Genomic DNA, 19,817 nt, shown 5'->3' with positions numbered 1-19,817 from the left:
ATTTTGACCTTTTCTATTACTGCCACCCCCCTAATGACCTTGTGAATTATTCATTCATAACTGTGACGACCTTGAGACAATCCAATCAGAACGGATCAGAATCGATCAATACGCCATAGGTCATGACCTCCTGATTGTAAACATAAAACAAGCAAGCTGCTGTCCAAAATCATGGCGAGATCGGGGACCATCGACGTAACATCGATCAAATAAACCTTGGTCTTGAATTTCATAAGAAGTCCTGGCCTAAAAACCATGTTGTTTTTCAAGAGAAAACATATCAATCTTTGATATTCTGAAGTATAAAATTGTTGTGCAAAGTGGAACATCGTTTATTTAGACTGTTTTTGCTATGGAAAAATACGGAAATTGTTCAATATTGCGAAGTGGGGTAAAGTAAAATCTCATTGAAAATATAATTTTCCCTCAGCATCATGTCCACAATATGATTAAATTGACTTTTTAAAACTATATTCTAACAAAACTACAATGAGTGTGATGAAATACGAACATTTTTCATGACTTTCGGTCCGTGTTTTGCACAAAAATTGAGGTCACAAAAATATGTGCACTTGCGCAAGGAAAAATAGTCCACTAGGAAATTCATTTACCCGATTCATTAGTTCAGATTTATTCAAGATTCAGACATGTTCTTGACCATTTTTGACATTCCTCAACTATTTCTTTATTTAAATTGTAAAGAAATAGTTAAGAAAAGTTATGAAATAGTAAATAACTTCTGAATCTGAACTGAATCTTAAGAAATTACCCTCCGTTGGTTTCCGGCACTTTTACGCAACTTAAATTATACAGACCAAAATAATCTCTAGCACACACGGGGTACCACAAAACAACTCGTTCATCGTGGCTTTTTTACCAAAAAATCATATTTTATCGACAGTATTTGAAATCTACCTGGAGTGCAATCGATTAAATAATAAATAAGCAAAATTTAGAAACAAATTTCAAGACCAAATATCAAACAGACAAACATCCTTAGCATGAAAACCAACGCCCGAATTGGCTCTCTAATTGTTACTATCACTCAGGCCCTTTTAGCTTCGCTCAGAGCCAAAAATGATGCTTTCAGAAAAAGTTGCACTTTTCCACATCCTTTACATTTAATGTACAAAAACATTCTCGATACCAATGTTCTGATTTATTTAATGGTGTTTTTGTTTTCTTTAATCCTTATGTATACGATTACCCAGTCACCCATGCAATCATGTTGCAGTATAAAACAATGACTAATTAACATGTACGGGGTTTTTCTAGAAGATTTTATTGAGCCGGTGTTTCAAAAATGGTAAAATTAATTTAGGAGTTACAAAACATTTCTTTGCATAACTTTCATTTTGTTGATTTGAAATATTTAAAAACCTGTGAATAGAGGCATCGTTTTGCTACCCTACCAAAGTTATCCCTTCTCAAAATCTTTTTTGTTTTGGTCAAAAATAATCACATTTTTCCAAAATGATGCTTTAAAAAAGTTGCGCTTTTCAACATCCCATACATGTAATGTACAAAACTTTCTCGGTATCAATGTTACGATTGATTTAATTAGTTTTTTTTCCTTCACCTTTTTGTCTCTGAACTCTTAGTCACCCATGCAACCATCACGTAGTGCAAAATAATGATTTGTTGAAGCTAATTTTGACATAAATGAGGATGTTGAAAAGTGCAACTTTTTCTGAAAGCATCATTTTTAGAAAACATGATTATTTTTGGCAAAAACAAAAAGGTTTTCACACGAAAGAACGTTGGGAGGGTAGAAAAACAATTCCTTTATTCACAGGTTTTTAAATTTTTCAAATCCACGAAATGTATGTCAAGTTATGCAAAAAAATGTTTTGTAATTTTAGGGGGGAGTTATTTTTTGTGAACCCTTTATAGCTTGACATATATATACTGCATAAGCTGTTGAATGAACAGACCTACTCCCCATTCCAGAAAAATACAGTGCTTATTCTTTGAGATTAAAAAAAAAAAAATTATCATCTTCTGCCAAATGGAACACAGCTCAATAATGGACTGGAACATGATCCCATTTTTCATAACTGCTGGAGAGCCTGAAAATGGGACCCTTGACTGCAGCACATACAGTACCACCTTTACATGTCAGTGGCCTAAAATTTCAATAGGGTTATGTTTGCCGCAGAAGGTAGGCATGTTGCCTATGGGGGTCCACAGTAAGTGAGGGGTGTGTTAGCGAACTCAAAAATAGCGCGACTGTACACAAAAGAGAGTTTGCACATAAGCGCTGACAAGTTGAGCGCTCTGTGTAAGCTCAGATGAGCGATGTTGACAGGTCTGAACGCTGTATCGGTGTCAGCTGAATTCAAGTACACTTGGAGGGCACAGGCATGGAAGATTCCAGTCTGTGTTTATGAATCTATGGGGTTATGAGATAAAAAATTATGCACTTTCACTTGATACCAAAATCTGCATTTTGATGGGGTAAAGTGGGGTGATGAGGCTGTCAATCAGGTCACAAAATCACTATGCCGTAAGTCTATGTCTTGGGGTAACTTTGCAAGACCTTGACAATGCATAAAAAATACACTACCAAAAACTACAAAAATACCTTCCATATCTAATATACTCACAGTGATTTCAGATTTGCTTCCAAATTTTGCCAGAACAGCTTCCCACACAGAATATTCGCATATGCCCACAGCAGCCAACACACACATGTGCGGAGTCCATAAGAATTTAAACCTCATCACAGCCAGTGCCATGATCCCAAAGAACACTGATTGGATTGTGTGATAGACTAACTCTGGTCTATGCGATAGAAGATGAATGGTGCCCTCTTGATGGATGGGTACTTCAGTGTCGTCATCCTTCTTGGCTTCTTCTTGACGTGAGTAGTACCTGCAGAGAAATGACATGAAATAAAACATGTACCCTAGTATTTCAAACAAGGAGTGCCATTTTACAGAACTCCCAGTTGTGTAGCATAGATGTGCTAACAGCCTGCTAGTGGTTAAGTCAAGAAATGTTCATTAAAGACAAAATAGGACAATTTACATGAAACTGTAATATCTCTGCTTAAGTAGAGAAATTAGCTACATATATTGAACGGGGCTTCAACTTTGTCAAAACTGTTTTCCTTGTTTTTTGTCACATGTATCATTTCAAAGTTACATATAATGGCAATTTTAAGGACTTTCCTTCACAATTAAGCAATTTCTACACAATTTTAGTTTCTTTACATTTTCTCTGGGATCACTGTGAATGGGGCCTTTAACTGTAATTCTGTTACCTCCACAACCCATTATTCAAAATCGTGCACTGTGATTTGTTGAAATACGTCATGTGAAAGACCTTTAATTACAATAGAGTGGCCAGGGCAACAAACTTTAAGCTATTCTCGCATAACAGCCCGCATAGCAAAGCGTGATGCAGTATAAAGCACTGTAACACATTCTACGCAAAGCATTATGCTTGGTTACGCATTCAATATTTCCACAATACTCTATGTCACTTGCGCTTTGGCTATGTGTACGCGCTCCACCTTGAAGTAAATTATTTGGGCAAAAAAGTGATATTTTCTCTTTAAATCAAACTATTTTGTGGTAATAGAATAGAAATAGTTAAGGGTGAAGCATTATCCTTTACACGCTAATAATGTCTTTTCGGCATTAAAAACAATGAATACTAATTTACGTATGCATTACCCTTTATTTCTTAAACATGAAGTTCAAAGTACTCACTTCCAGTTTTGAAAGACAGCGATGGCAAGAATGACAAGGTTGCTGATTAGCATGGTGGCATACACTGGGAATACTAGTGTAGATGTCAGCCTTGTGAATGTGTCTAATGGTAGGAATTCAAAGGCTCCGTTGCTTAGATACATGAGGGCATCAAAATCTCTATAAAGAGGAAAAAATACCAAGGATTAGCATGAGAAAAATACAACAAAAACTATAATACATTTAAGTTCTTTTGAAAATATTGTAACTAACAGTTGAGGATATTATCTTCATGTAAGCCTCCGCAGAGTTATTTGTTTTGTTTGTTTGTTTGTTTGTTTACCCAGGTTGGTCCGTGAGGGACACATGCTAATCCATGGGAAATCCATGGACCGTTCCAAGCTCATACTATAAAACAGCTATGGCCAAAATACACAGGGCAATTTCTATTGCAAATGAGTTATATATATGATTCTTAAACACTCGAGAATGTTCCTGCAATCTTATTGGTTCTTACCCGTGTGATATGACACGATATCACAGGGTAAGCTGCAATGTGCATCGACGAGATCGCATTCTCGCTTTTTTAAGCAATGGGAGGCGCACTGCAACAACGGGACTGATCGATTTTAAGCCCTAGGTAATTCCTTGTAAAATGTAGAATTTAATTTGATTAAAATTTTTAATATTTTTATTATTTTGAATTGAAGTGTTTAAGAATGAGAATAAAGGTATTGTTTTTAGCCGCTGTCGTGCATCTATCGTCTCATATAACACAGGCGACATCATTATTTTTAGCGTAAACTTAAAATAATGATGTCGCCCGTGTTATATGAGACGATAGATGCACTCCAGCGGCTAACAACAATACCTTTATTCTCTAAGTATAATGACAGATTCACCTACACTACTCATTCACAACACTTAATATAGGATTACAAGGTGGGACCTCCAAAATAAGAGCATGTCTCTACTTTGTACATTGCTCAGGGTATCAATTTCACCTTGCAAATCCAAAATACACAGCGCAATCCGGTTGCAAGGTCCTCTGAGATGGTTTGCAACAGGCTTATTGCTTTGAAAATTGTATCATGTATCGTATGAAAACCCAAAAACATCCCAACCAACCGACCCTACCTAGCATGTCCATTCACCTATAGAACAGTGTTTTTTGCTTTGTTTTTGTCGCCTAACATACCTTGTATTTCCCCAGTGGAATTTGGAAAGTAGAAACTTGAAGATGTGCTGGTCTGCATCCAAGTTAATTGCAAACTGTAAAAGGACAAAAAAAGATCTATTCTATCAGTACGTAGCTCGTTACAGTAAGGTTGAATATTGTCTGCACATGTCAGCGCTCAGCTCGGTAGTCATGTGACAATGTCCTTAGCTTTTCAATCAGTGTGTTGCCTCTCATTATTATATACTCTCAGTATAGGGTATGATAAAAGCCCAATGGGCTATTACAGTTTAAATCCACACAAACCTATGGAAGACATGACCTTAATCTCCCACTATGGAGGTGTAGATTTTAAATGGAATCATCCATGCAGGCAACCCCATTTGAAATTCACACTCACTGTGTGGAAGATTATTGGGGGTGTATGTATATCAACTGGCATATCCCAATACAACAAAGTTATTGCAAATGTGACCAGTCAGTTGAAAGCCATATACCCCTATGGAAGATACAGGGGGTGTAGATTTCAAATGGAGTCACCCATTCAGGCAATCCCATTTGAAATTCACACTCCCTGAGTGGGAAATTGAGGTTGAGTCTTCCATGGAATAGCCCAAATGGTATGTAAGCTTGTCACACAAAAAATAATTCAACATGAAATGAAACAATAGAGCTAAATATTTTAGGAAAATTCATAACAATTACAAGTTTTCATTACTATAAGGCACAGTATTTTATACCACACAAAACTGTTACAATTTGGACAAAAACATCCCTTTTTCGGCATGTAGTATTCACAAAATTTATACAATTTCTTTAAAGCCACAGCTAGAAACAACAGATGTGGAAATTAGGAGTATAAACTAACCAGTAGATACCTGTTGTAGTCCTACTAATTCATGGCACATTGGATGGCGGCCCAGGGAAAAGTTAGCAAGTATTTGAAGTAATTCTTGGCCAAGGTGGAATGTACGTATTGCACACATGAAAGCATGTAGCAGTGGAAGGTGTGTGCATGCTAACTTCTGGACCACATTATATTTGTGTGTTTATCAAGGAGCTACAAGCTTGTTAAATATTCCAGCTTGGCCAAGAATTATTTAAAATATCAGCTACTACATACCTTGATAAACATATTAATGACCACTGCCAGGCCCAATACAAATATGATATGTAAAAGAAGTCTACCCAGCCTCACTCCTATACTACACGGCAGCAGCTTAGAACCCTGAAAGAAAATCGGTATCAATCAAATAAAAGAGATGAAATTCACACACGGACAACAAAAGGTGTACTGCCTGCACCCTCCAGAAATTATTAGCAAGACCACAAAATTGTATGCTAATTTGCACATTTGAGCCCATGCATAAAAAATGTAAATATCAGCAAAATGCTTTTATAATTAAAGTACACACTTTGAATCCAAGTTTCCAAGGCACAAATGACAATAGGTATGCTATTTTGCCTCTATGAGCAACATGCAAACATAGCAGAGTCGGCTTTCTTTGCAAATCAATGGTTTGGCTATTTTTCTGCCTAGCATGCAGAAAGGTCACAGGTTTGATTCCCATGTTGGTTGCATTATCTGATTTTATGATTTGCACCATCAATTTTATTGTCTCAATGGGTGGCTGAAGTATTCTCTTCTATTGTTATGATTATAATAATTTTCCTATTGTTATATGAAATTGGTCCCTAGTTTACTTTATTGTTCTGGTTCACAATTACCAATTTTATATTGAATATATTGAAGCATATTAACCTTGAATTTTCCATGAATGTCCCATATCATACTAGCAGTAGCAACAAGTGACAAAAAAGGCCTTACTGATCAAAAGTCATGAGCGATTGTGCAATGGTACTAGCGTTTCAATTGTGACTAGCAAATATATCTAAGTATTTTGGCTTTTCCGATCAAGAAAAAGTAGACTCCAAAATTGTGTCACAAAAATGCTACACTCATTGCAACTACTTTTAAAATATGATACAGATATTAGTAGTAGTTGAGTTTGGATTACAATTCCTTGTGCTTAACCAAAAGACTGAGAGTAAAATAGAAATAAAATTAATTGAATTGGGATATGAGTTGTTCCCTTTCTCAAATAAACAAACAATGCAGTATACTGCTCCCAAAAACAAAATGTGTGTAGCCTACAGGGAAAAACTTGCTTTTGTTAAGTTTTTTTATACCAAATTTCTGGTTGTAGTACATTGGTTTTTTTCAGCCTTTGAAAAAGAGAAGATATGTTAGAAACTCACCTGTAATTTGATATCAATTAGAGCAGATATTATAAAACTTAGTACTAGTGAACCAATGATCATTTCATTGAAGAATTGTAATATACAAAATAAGATGAGAGATACAGCCTGGACTTGTAGTAGTCTGGTAACCTGAAAAGAGAAGAAACAAACAAACATTTATGAAATAATGCAAAAGTTTGGTTAGTTGGCAAAAATAGTTATGAAATTTATGTAAAGGAGCATTTATTTTAGGTTTTTTTTTCATTTCATTTCATTTCATTTTAATTTTAAACATTCAGCTAAAATACATCAAAAAGCAACATTTCATTTCATTTAATTTAATTTTAAACATGCAGATAAAATACATCAAAAAGCAAAGTAAAATTACACAATGCCTACAAAAGGAAACACAGTAAAATAGACCCAATGGGCAGCCTGGAAGAGTCATTAGCATCAAAACACTGTCACCAAGAGGTGTGACTCCTCCAATCCACTATGGTATTTCCTGGTCCACAGCTTCAATACCCCCGGACCTTTCTCCAAGCTAGTCAGAAACCTAGGACTACATAATGTGCATGTACATACCCTTACTTTTAGATTCAGACTATTCAGTATTTTCTGGCTGTTGACACTTGACAGCTAGAAATGTCTGAATCAACTGAAATTGCCGAACTTAGGTATGCCATGATAGGCAATGTTTCCAGCAACACATTGTTTTAAACAAAAGGCAACATCAGCAAGTTTCAAGCAACTTGTTGTCAGGTAGTTACTCCATTTTGTTTCCAAAATATGAAAGTATAAGTATCCTAACGGAGAACCAAATCAGTACAATCCCCAGGTAACCAGTTAACTTAAGTCAAGTTAGCTCAATCGATAAGACGTTCGACTATGGTGCGAGAGGTTGCGGGTGACTGCTAATCGTCTCGTTGTAACCCGTACAAACTCTGGGAGCTGATCCTGGTTGTGATGGTTATTTGTGGAATGTCTAGGGTGTGTGCTCTTGTAGCAGCAAAGCCCCTGATTTGTTGTTAAATGGTTTATGGAATGTGGGCCGTAGTGGTCAGTGACAACTTGTAAAGTGTGCTGAGGCTTGTGCCAGTGCGTAGCACACTATAAATCACAGCACTTTTTTTTAACCAGATAGGATAATAGTTGTATAACTTAAAACACTTTGTGTAAATAGGCCTGTACCACTGGATGTGTTTCATTAATACTAACCTTATTTGGCGGTACCATATGTAAGGCTGTACACCCATAGAGAGCAGCAGCTTGAAGGAGAAAGATAAACTGTGCAAACTGCCATGATAAGACAAAGAAGAAAGAACTCAAGAGAATCCCACCTAAGGTGACAAGCTGAAAATAACAAGAAACAAGAAAAATAATAATCATATAAACTATTTCTTAAAGAAAACAAATTAACTTAATGGCTATGATATTGTAATGTTTTCCATTTTTTGTTTTTTAATGTACTCAAATAGCAAATTTACCTACAGGCCAATGTTGTGTCTTCTGTTCCTATATATATACCCACAGTTCAAAACCAAACCTGCCCCTGTTTGTAAATAGCCAGCAACTTTGGACGTCCACGGTTGCACAGTGTGTATCCTAATGTATGCCATGTTTGCAGGTAATTTACAAACATGCCCACCCCACCCCCTACAACACCCCCTGTAAGCACTGTGTGTCATCTGCCAACCGGGGACACAAACACACAGTTTGAATTTTTTACTGCCTAGCTGGGGACTTTTTGCAACATGTTTTACCTATCAGGGACTTCAACCTTACCCCACCCATCCACACTAGTACCCTGTTGGAAAAAAAATCAATTTTGGGCATATTTAAAATGGGGATGGGGTTATGTCGTGAAAGTTGTGACAACCAGGTTTGTCGCTGGAGGATGACCCTGGTTTTCATGAAGTCCCCGATTGGTATTAAAAACACAAAAAATATTCCTGAAGGATGGGAAAATAAACACACCACACTCCCTGTATGGCTTCAGCATATTACATAATTACCATATGAAGTTCTAAAACTGATTTCCATTTCTTTGATTTCCAAAAAAAAAAAAAAAATGTTGAGAACTTACTTGTCTCCTGGTTGAAGTTGTTGGTTTCAAGTAGTATGTGATGAGTGCTATTTGTAGATAAAGTAATGGGAACCCAAAACTTTCCCTCAGCGGTATGGTGTACTCAACCCTGGTGGAGTCACCCCTGAAATATTGTTGAGACAATTCATATTCAAGTTAGAGGAATGAAAGGTGCTATTTAAAACAGTGCTATTTTTGTACATTATGTGGCATTGGGCCATTCCTGTTGAAATCCATAGTGATACATCCCCTATATGGAAGACATGATCTTTATCTCTCACACAGGATTTCAAATGGAGTCACCCATTCAGGTAACCCCATTTGAAACTCACATGCCCTCTGTGTGATATTAAAATCATATCTTCCATAGGGGGTGTATGGTTCTATGCATAACCTTGAAGGTTTAGCTTCCTAGGTTCAAATACCAGCTGCTGCCATTAAATGTTGTGCATTGTGCATGTGTGTGAAAGGTATTATAAACATATCCATGCATAGGCCTACTATAGTAAATACCAGAGAACTTCAGCGGTGGCATGATGTTGCATATAAATGTATACGCGCGCCATGCAAAAGAGTCACAGACTCTGTTGCCACGGCAGGAAATCGGCCAATCAGACATCGACCAGGTTCCGATCAATCATAGCTAATTATAATTAGCAAATCAGAACCTCACTGGTATTTACTATAGGTAAGTCCCTTTCACTGTAGCCTCCAAAAATCACACAAGAACCGGGTCGCCTTGGGCAGGTTGGTTCTCTGATGACATTGTTTTTTGGAAGCCATAGTAAAAGCATGAAAGTAGCAAACCCTAAAAGGAACCTATATATTGTAGAGCTAACTGATAAACTCAATACTTTCTTGTTGAATATATAGAGAGCAGTGACAAGGACCCCAGCCAGTCAGGAACCACTAGCCTAAAGGTCCTAGGTTCCAATCCTGACTGCTGCCATTAACACTGTGCAGATTTAGATGCATTGCATAGACTCAACACTTATTTGTAGAATACATAAGTAGACCCTAGCCAGCCAGCCAGCCAGCCAGCCAGAACAACTGCCCAATCCATAACTTTGAATGTTTTAAGGACCCAGGTTCCAATCCTGTGTGTTACCATGTGTTTAGGGCAGAATACATTCAATACTTACTTGTTAAATATAAAGAAAGCAGTGGCAAGAACCCCAGCCATCCAGGAACCACTCAGTAACCAAGCTGTACAATACAATGCTACCACATACATGCCATGTAAAACAAATACTGAATCTATGTAGAAAAAGATGGGTTTCAAGTGATCCTGAAAAAAAAGATGAAGAAAACACATACATTAAATGCACAACATTTAAGCACTTGCAACAAAAACAATTTAATATCAGTCACATAACCCTAACACTCCCAGGTATTACAAAATACTATGTGATATATCCACTCCGCATGCATGCATCCCAAGTGATGCGATGAGGCAATCACCCGAAGCGATATAAATGAACGGTTTGATTGGCCAAGCCAGAGAAACACCTGTGGCTACTAGTTGCCGACCTTGTGCTTGTCAAGCAAGGAGTCTCGGATCCAAATCCGGACCAAAACAAACAACTTCTTTGGTCATCTTCTCTCTTCCTTACTTCATTCTTTCCTTTCCATTCGCCAAAAAGCACTCAGGGCTTCAGGGTTAAACACTTACAATAATGTTGTTTGTGTAAGACTGAATTGACCAGCAAACTACATCATGATACCTTTAAACTTGATGCAGTGATGGTGTTGTAAGCTACAGTAGTTGCTGCTCAACAAAGACCCTGACTAGGTAACTGCTATTGTCAAAATGTCACAAGTCCAATACCAGCCTATATGCTGCTAACAACAACTTATGTGTCATTCCAGTTGAAATCCATACACCCCTATGGAAGACATGACCTTGATCTTCCATACAGGGGGATGTAGACTTCAAATGGAGTTTCCCATTCAGGTAGCCCCATTTGAAATTCACACTCCCTGAAAGATTAAGGTCAAATCTTATATTGTTGGTGTATGGATTTCAACTGGAGTAGCCCAATAAGTCAAGAACCTGCTGAAGAATTGCAGGATTGAGAAAATTATCATTTTTGAAACTTTTTTTCATTTTCACTGTCTGCCATAACGATGAAGGTTTCTGTATTCAGTAATAGGTATATTTACCTGCACAAACGGTAGTGTCTTGTACAGCACAGCCAGTATAACTTCTTGGTACACATTGAATCTCTCCAGTACATTGATAGTTCTCCAGCTTTCTGTAACATTGTCCTGAGTTAAATCTACCAAACCTGTTGGACAAAGGAGAAGTAACAATAACTGTAACAAAGTCCTGTCTATTATGTGTATGTGTGTAGGAAAGGGAAGCATAAGCAGGGCCTACGTGGTGCAAAATCCTGCTCAACTCCTTGCAATTTGCACTTCTCTGTGCAATAAGAATTGGTCCCGCAATTTAATTTTTCTGCACAATCCACCAATTTCATGCCAAATTTCAGCAAACTATATAGTTTTTCTACTTGCTTTCTGCCATTTTGCTCATAAAAATGATCTGACAACCTAGATGAAAACCTTTTAAAAGTACTCTTCAAATCTGTGATGTCGTCAAACTTATGCGCAAATTCCAGCAAAAGTAGAGGTTTTCCATGCAATAACAGAAAATGACTTTATTGCCAGTTATTGCAAAGTCAGGATTAGGATTTAGTGTGTTTCTGACTTTCATTGGGCAAAATAGAATAATATTTTTAGGTGCGAACAGCACCTCATGCATTAACCCCGTTTTCAGTTCGTTCGTAACAAATGTTCCTTCATACTTTCACGCTGAGCAGTGGATTCAATCAAGGCTTGTCGTTGGATGATACGCCAGGCCGCAGCGGCGGCGATAATACTCTGAACTGCGGATGTTAAAAAATGTGTGGCCTATCGTTCCTAAGCAACGCGTGGCATAAGCGCTTCGGTCGGCGTACACATGATGCAACACGCTTTGACCTTCAGGAGTCAGTATAAGGGTGCACACCACCAATATCAGAAGCTGGGCAGCGATTAGGACACGAGGGCCGGTCTGCAAAGGCACTGTGCACACTTATTGCTCAGCCAATTACTCGAGCGATGCGATCAATATACTAGCCAGCGAGCTTCCAATTGCCACAGCGCATGCGTGAGTGTTGTCAGCGGTAGCCTGACAACAACATCCACATCGACGCCATTTTATTTTCTTCACGGGCTACAATGGACCATAAACAGACTTTCTACTTGACTATGAGACTGTGACCTTTTAAAAATGTTTTTCATAATTACAAAATAAATCTCTAAAATATTTGTAAAAAATGCAAAATCATTCGCAATATTAACGGCAAAGATATGCTTGTTTTTGTTTACCAATAATTACGAAATATTCGCGAAATTTTGATACTTATCAGTGACATTTTGATCAAAAAATTAATATTATACCGACCGTGAACCAAACATTTGCGGCGTGAACGCATGGCCAAGTATATTTACTTCATAGATATAGAAACACTTTAGAATGGAAAATTTGACAAAGTCGTGAATTTTGACCAAAACACGGAAGCATTTTGCGGCCGATATACCTGTTGAATTCAGCAACCCGTGGATAAAGTTCCGTGTAAATGCAGTGCCAATATTGAATTACCGAATTGAGCTAAACGTTTATCATGCGGTGTATAACTAAATTAATTTAGTGCAGGCCATGGCACTTCTGATCAAAATATTTTAATACCGTTAATATCAGCCCCAGTCCCAGCTTTTCATTTAATTTGTTAGTTTATTTTGGCGAGAAAAGAATCCCCCCCTAATTTTATAAATGTATGATTTAATAGTAGTGATACGAAATTTCCACTCTTCCTCGCTGACCTGTTTGTTTTCTTGCTGTATTTATTTACGTTTATAGTCGATGGGCAGTAGCGATGCCAAAGCTCGGATGGGGGGGGGGGGATCTGAACATATCCCGAAAATTTAACATCATAGCTATATAATAATAGTCGAAACTATGTTGTACTATGACTCTAAATTATAATAACAATGACCTTGTTAACACAGACAAAGGTACTAACGGTCGTGGTCGATCGCGGCACTTGAGAATGGCACTTGACATGGTTGAGGAACTGTGCAATCAATAATTGATTGGACTGTTATTGTGAGCAGTATAGGATAGAGGGCAGTGCGAATAAATGTCCCACTCCATCCCTCGTGAGGAAAGAAGGAAAAGAGGGATAAAATGAAAGGGATTCATGAAAGCTCAAGAGTTTTTCTCATGTTATGAAGGATTACTTTGACAAGATCAATTGAGAGTTTGTGAAATGCAGTTTTCTTCACCATCTAATAAATTTGTCTTTATTATACAATGATCATGGCAGTAAAAAATGTCAAACTTGAATACAATAAACTAAGCCCCTTCAACATGATCAACCCACCAAGTGCTGTATTTTTCTGGGATTGGGACTAAAACAATGACAAGACTTACCTTGTGATATTGATGGTGCTTCCAATAGTTGCTTGTAGTAGGAATAATATAGACCTGATTCAGTACGGAAAGATATCTCTCTCTCAACCTCCTGTAAAATACACACAAAAAAAAAAACAAAGGGAAAAAACTTGTTAGTTATGTACTTTATGCATTAAGATGAAAATTATACAACAAAAGCATCACTGTTTTAAAGCATTTGCAAGATTTGAAATAATATATTGATTGCCAGTTTAATTATGTGATGCCTATATATATAGTCTGTTGTACTCTGCACTAAAGAACTGCTTTTCAAAGTCCTTGATTTCTCTTTGGGGTATCCCTGACATCACACATTTACCAATATGAATTGAACATGGTGATATGTCAATTACAACAGCAGATCACATAGTGTCCAATCACAGACAAGTGCATGGCAAAGCAGTGTGCTTTTAAGCCTGCGACCTTTAAAATGGCTGCAAAATCAAGAAAGACATTTTCTCTTTAGCAAGATTATCTTCAGTAGATAACATAGAATATTCTGTTGTGCCCAGTTCTTCTTGGTGGACAAAATCACACACAAATCAGTTGGAAACAAACTCCCTGGGGTATTCCCACTGTTTTAGAATGCCTTTATCAATGGTTCATGATAATACTGCTATCTTCAGTAGATAACATTGGATGTTCTGTTGTACCCAGTTCTTCTTGGTAGACAAAAGCACACACAAATCAGTCTGGAATAAACTCCCTGACGTGTTCCCACTGTTTTAGAAAACTTTTAGCAATGGTGAGTGGCAATGTTGCTATCTTCAGTAGATAACATGGGATATTCTGTTGAACCCCAGTACTTCTTGGTGGACAAAATCACATACAAATCAGTCGGGAATAAACTCCCTGAGGTGTTTTCACTATTTTAGAATACCTTTAGCAATGGTTCACAGTAATATTGCTATCTTCAGTAGATAACATAGGATGTGCAGTTGAAGTCCTATCTTGCTTTCTGAAATCACACTGTTTTAGAATGCCTTTGGCAATGTCAATGACACATTCATATTCTCCCTGTTTAGCAACTTTACATAATGTTATGCCTAGTAAGGTTTCATTTGACTAATGTTGCTATCTTCAGTAGATAACACACGGAATGTTCTGTTGAGTGTTGAACCCCATATGTACTACAAATTCACCAACAAATTATCATAAGCATTCCCACTGTTTCAGAATTCTGTTTGCTTAGCAATCATAAGCAATGGCACTGAAATGGCAATATTGCTATCTTCAGTACATTGTAGATAACAGGGAATGTGTTGATTTCCCTACATTTTGTTTCACCTTAATGCTGGTTTCATACTCAATTGCACAGCGGTGACCAGCGGCAAGCCGATATATCGATCAATCCACCGCTTTTCCCAAGCGGCAGCATCGCTTGCAGTTGAATTCAAGTAAACTCGGAGTGGTGCTGCTGTGATGTATGAGAACAAAATATGATTTTGAAGCAGTGCAGACCGGCAACAATGGCTTTCAGAGTCATGAAGCATCACACTGTTCAGCGGCAAGCGGCAGAAAGTATGAAACCAGCATCAGTTTGGTATGACATCAATGCTTTTATGTGGTTGAGCTGCAAGCTTGCCAACAAACAGCCCTTGTATGCATGTGTATACACTCAGTGAGATCAAGTTTGGATGCGAGGCTCTATACTGCAACCAGACAAATATGCACCTCTGCTTCTTGATTGAAAAAAGCTGAAAAACAAAAAAATGCCCTATACACAAATCCGTTTGGTATTAATTATGACCTGGCATTACTGATATATGTTCCCATTAATGATGGACACCATGTAGCAGGGATATAGCAATGGCTCCCAGTTAACATGGTTAACGCTCAATGGATTTGTATACATACAAACAAACACATCAAATTGACAGCTGCCATTCAAAATCACAACTTTATGCTACTTCGCACAAAGCAATCATTACATTTGCTGGAACAGTCCTTATTGTGCTTTGGTACAGGAAAATAGTACCTTTCATTTTGAATGCAATCTTGCACACTGATTTCACCAGTGGCATAGGAGGAGAGAGACAGGGGGTACCCTTGTTATACACCTTGCCCTGGGTAGGGGGACTTATCATTGAGAAAGGGGTATTATCCATGTCCAAAGATTCACATTAATACAAGGTTAGACTTTTTGCCATAATAAACAGATTCTCTCAAAGATATCACCTAGGCCTATAGATCTAGTTTCATTATGTATCATTTTGCTATGGAATTACATGTCAAATATGCCCTGATTTTAAACCTGGAGAACACCCAAGTTTCAAAAAGTGTTGCCAAACAGAATTTGAACATAACAAGATGGGAAAAAAACTTTTTCTCTATTAAAAAGGTAAAACACAGATTCCATCAGAAACTTTTCACACACAGTTCAAATATCGTAATAGTTCTTCCCATGAAAACACTTTCCCTTGAAAACAGCATCCTATTTGCATGTGCAGCACCTGTGGCCAATATAGACTGTAGAAAAATAATGACTATTACCATATTATAATAACAAAACACACTCAATGCCAGACCCAACAGCGCATTTTTTGATATCAGATTCCACGATTCAATGCAGACAAAGGTATTTGATTTTATATACAAATAAACATGAGACAATATGGATGTGCTTTATCAACTAGATGGCACAACCCCATAACGTATGCTATGAACCACAATGGCCTCATCCCAAAGGCAGAGTCCCTATGACCTCAATTAAACAATCATAGTGCAAAATTTGACCTCAAGTTGCAGAGGATAAGTTTTTGTACCCAAATTTTCAAAGGTCATTCAATGAATGTACAAATATATTGGGGTTAAAGAACTGTGCACTAATAGATGAGAATGTTTTGGATCCTAGTGGTATCCCTGAAGGCGCACACTAATGATCCTATAATATCCCATTTTTTCTGGCAAAGTTCTTACCTGCATATTTCCATGTATGTAATAATGAAAATTGTTTCTTAAATTTGGGTATGAGGTTTCACTCCCAAATATGTGCAAAGTTCAGTAAAGTACATATGAGTTAACATGATAATGAACTTTGTTCCTGTGTTGTTGTGATTATTGAAATAAAGGACTCCCAGAGGCTGAGTTCCCATGAAAAAGCTGGTCCTGGAATAAGTTATTGTGAAACATTTTATTTTTTTCAACAATTTTGCACCATCGGAAACATGTGTTTTCATTGGTAGAGCTCTAATCACATACAAATTATGGATTCTTTGACAAAATATAATAACTTCAGGACATTGCTGTTACAGTCTGGTGTTGGTAGATGTCTGAAACATGGGTAATTTATACACAACATGGGAAAGCACGAAATAAAGCAAGCAATAGCATTTGTTGGTAGAAGAGGGGAATGTCTGCTATTTTTTCTTAGTGAAATCCAGTGGTATATCCAAGATTCTTTCAGGAGGGGGTGGCAAATTTCAAGGAGGGATTTGACGATACCATTGAATTTTGGCATATGACTTAAGAATAGTATCATGACAGCCAATATCCCACCAGGTCCAGGCATCAAAAAGCTAGCGGCTGCTAGCAAAGTAGCAAGTTGTACATTATGAACACCATGGAAGTACTACATTGTAGCTCTCTAGTACTTCCATGGGACACATACACATAGCTGATCTGCAGACCAATTAAATGAATTAATAACATACATTATCAAGATCAGATCCTAAGATCTATGAACCATATTTTTCACAGTTTATGATTTCATACATAGTTTGTCATTTCTCCACTGAACCCATTTCACCTATCTTCCAATGACCCCTAACCATTTGCATGAGGCCACCACCCAATGTTCCATAAATACAACTTTCAGAAAATCATCAAAATGAACTTTTAAATTTGGTGCATACACGAACTCCATACAAATTGTTAACATAATTGAAAAAAAAATCCAATTTAGAAAAGGTGCATAATAAATGGTTCTTAAACATATTCAAAGTTAAAACAACATGTAGAATTCTACACAAGATTTACCTTTTCCACAAATTCAAAACTATAAAGCTGTCTGCGATTGATAGACAGTTTAAACTTAGAATCCCACAGGATAGTTTAACATAATGGCATCATGCTCCTATGATCTCATCAGCACATACCAACCCAAACACTCTGGTATGATCACACAAACCCTGGATATAGTGCCTAATGTCTTACTCATGGTTCTAGGCACATATTACAAACATTGCCAGTCAGGAATAGCGTCAGTTACAGGTGATGTCGTATGTTTGCTTGTTCTTCTCTTGACAAAATCTAAAATTATTTTTTATTTCAATGTGTTGTCTGACTTGAGACTGTGCCACATGATTTAATACAGAGTGTTGACATTTTGTGATCTCATATAAAATGAGATGTGCAAACAAAAAATGATGTAAAATAAAGCATTAAGACATAAATAAAAATGTCTTTTCTCACATTCTTCTGGATGATCTGATTAAAAATAAAAATAAATAAATAAATGTTGGCATTTATACAGCGCCTTTCATGTGTATCAAAGTGCTTTACATTCAGTATGCTGTTGTTAGAATATGTTAGCTGCCATACAATGGCAAAGGCATGCTCATACCTTTGGGCGGCGTTCATTGAACAATATTCATAACAGCTCCCCATTTCACCCCTGGGTAGAGAGAGGCAAGCGAGGTAAAGGCCTTGCCCAAGTGCACAAGAAGATGGCCCTATCTGGGCTCGAACTTGCAACCCACCGATTGCAAAGTAGAGTCTGCACCGCTGCCTAATTCCATCATGATCAACAACTGCAGGGCACAGCTAATTCTACAGACATTACAAAACGATGCCTTGAGAAAGGTCAAAAATTCAGAACCAAAAATCCTCAATGCAGTTTACTTTTGATTGAAAATTCAATCAGGAAATTTAAGAGAGCATTACACATTTTGGTCTGCATGGTACAAGTAAGCAAAAACAATCAAACAAAACAATCAAATTAAACAAATATTCACAGAAGTAACATTTTATAGTTATCACATTTCATTAGTATGAGGCCTATGAGAGCAATTAGCATGATGACAACTGGAGGGTGAAGTTCAAATGCAGGACAAGTTATTATACAGTCCACTGAACCTTTTAGTTCTATGTAGGCCTACATGACTTTTATGGTTCTGAAAATATTTGTGATAATAAAAACATTATTACAACTTTGCCCATTTTGGATACAAAATGATTTGGTAATTTGTTTTCCATTTTTTTTTTAATCAACCAAAAATGATCCTATCAAGAGACTCTACATCCAGGGACTCTCCAATTCCATGCACAATCATAATTGATAACTACATCAGTTACAAAATTGGAATCCTTCTTCAAAAGTAGGAAAAATATAGCTTTTGGAATTCATATTTTACTTTAAACACAACAATTTTACCTGAATAGATTACTGCTTTACAAGTATGTAGGACTACAACAAACAGTCATGAATGCGATACAAAATAAGACTGTAAAAGTCTGATAGTTGTGGGTGACATCTTCAGATTAGCCCTATAACTTATAAAGCCTTTTGATTTTTGATAAAATTCCTTCAGAAATGATCTTGAAAACAAACAACATGTAACAACATCTTTAAAAGATAAGCATATGCATGGTAAACAAAATCAGGAAGAGAACAGAAGCCAGTAGCCAGTGGGAAAGGGGCAGATGCCCTCAACCCCCCCCCCCCCTGCTACTTTGCCACACTAAAAAGTCATTCCTGGTTTAGGCTCTACACAAACATGGTATTCCATTAAAACATCATCAGCAGAGTGGGTTCATCTCTCTTGGCAGTGATCCTATTTGCAGGAGACCATGAAATCACCCCAATAATACCTTTGTGGGTTCATCGTAAATTCACATAGCAATAGCTATCACAGGCCGTACATTCACAAATCATGACAACATCAGTATCTCAATATCTGCTGAACCAATACTAGGCTTGCTTGTACTCATTTAAATGCGTTTTGAATGCTGATACCAAATATGGTGATAAAATAGAGAAATTCCAACATTTTTACCAAATTTGTAAAAAATTCAACGCAAGTTCAATAGATGATTGCAGGTAAAGAGTTATCAATACTGTACATTTGACAACAATTTAGTGCTCATTTCTCATGTTGGTGATCTAAGTAGACCAACGCA

At 37.1% G+C, this 19,817-nt stretch overlaps 1 protein-coding gene across 3 annotated transcripts in view; it reads right to left on the bottom strand.

The window, feature by feature from the left end:
* LOC140157020 (protein C-mannosyl-transferase DPY19L3-like) overlaps positions 1–19,817 on the bottom strand; it is a 157,688-nt gene that overhangs the window by 11,522 nt on the left and 126,349 nt on the right. For all 3 annotated transcript variants that reach the window (XM_072180078.1, XM_072180079.1, XM_072180077.1), the window contains 10 exons: positions 13,677–13,767; positions 11,363–11,487; positions 10,342–10,487; positions 9,200–9,323; positions 8,332–8,466; positions 7,132–7,263; positions 5,996–6,100; positions 4,894–4,967; positions 3,717–3,875; positions 2,607–2,874 (listed from right to left, as the gene is read on the bottom strand). In XM_072180078.1, the coding sequence (XP_072036179.1) occupies positions 2,607–2,874; positions 3,717–3,875; positions 4,894–4,967; positions 5,996–6,100; positions 7,132–7,263; positions 8,332–8,466; positions 9,200–9,323; positions 10,342–10,487; positions 11,363–11,487; positions 13,677–13,767 (1,359 nt within the window). The remainder of the gene's footprint in view (positions 1–2,606; positions 2,875–3,716; positions 3,876–4,893; positions 4,968–5,995; positions 6,101–7,131; positions 7,264–8,331; positions 8,467–9,199; positions 9,324–10,341; positions 10,488–11,362; positions 11,488–13,676; positions 13,768–19,817) is intronic.

Source organism: Amphiura filiformis, chromosome 7 (assembly GCF_039555335.1).
Source record: "Amphiura filiformis chromosome 7, Afil_fr2py, whole genome shotgun sequence".
NCBI lineage: Eukaryota > Metazoa > Echinodermata > Ophiuroidea > Amphilepidida > Amphiuridae > Amphiura > Amphiura filiformis.
Note: the sequence above shows the minus strand (reverse complement) of the source record. Positions and strands in the feature narration are given on the sequence as shown.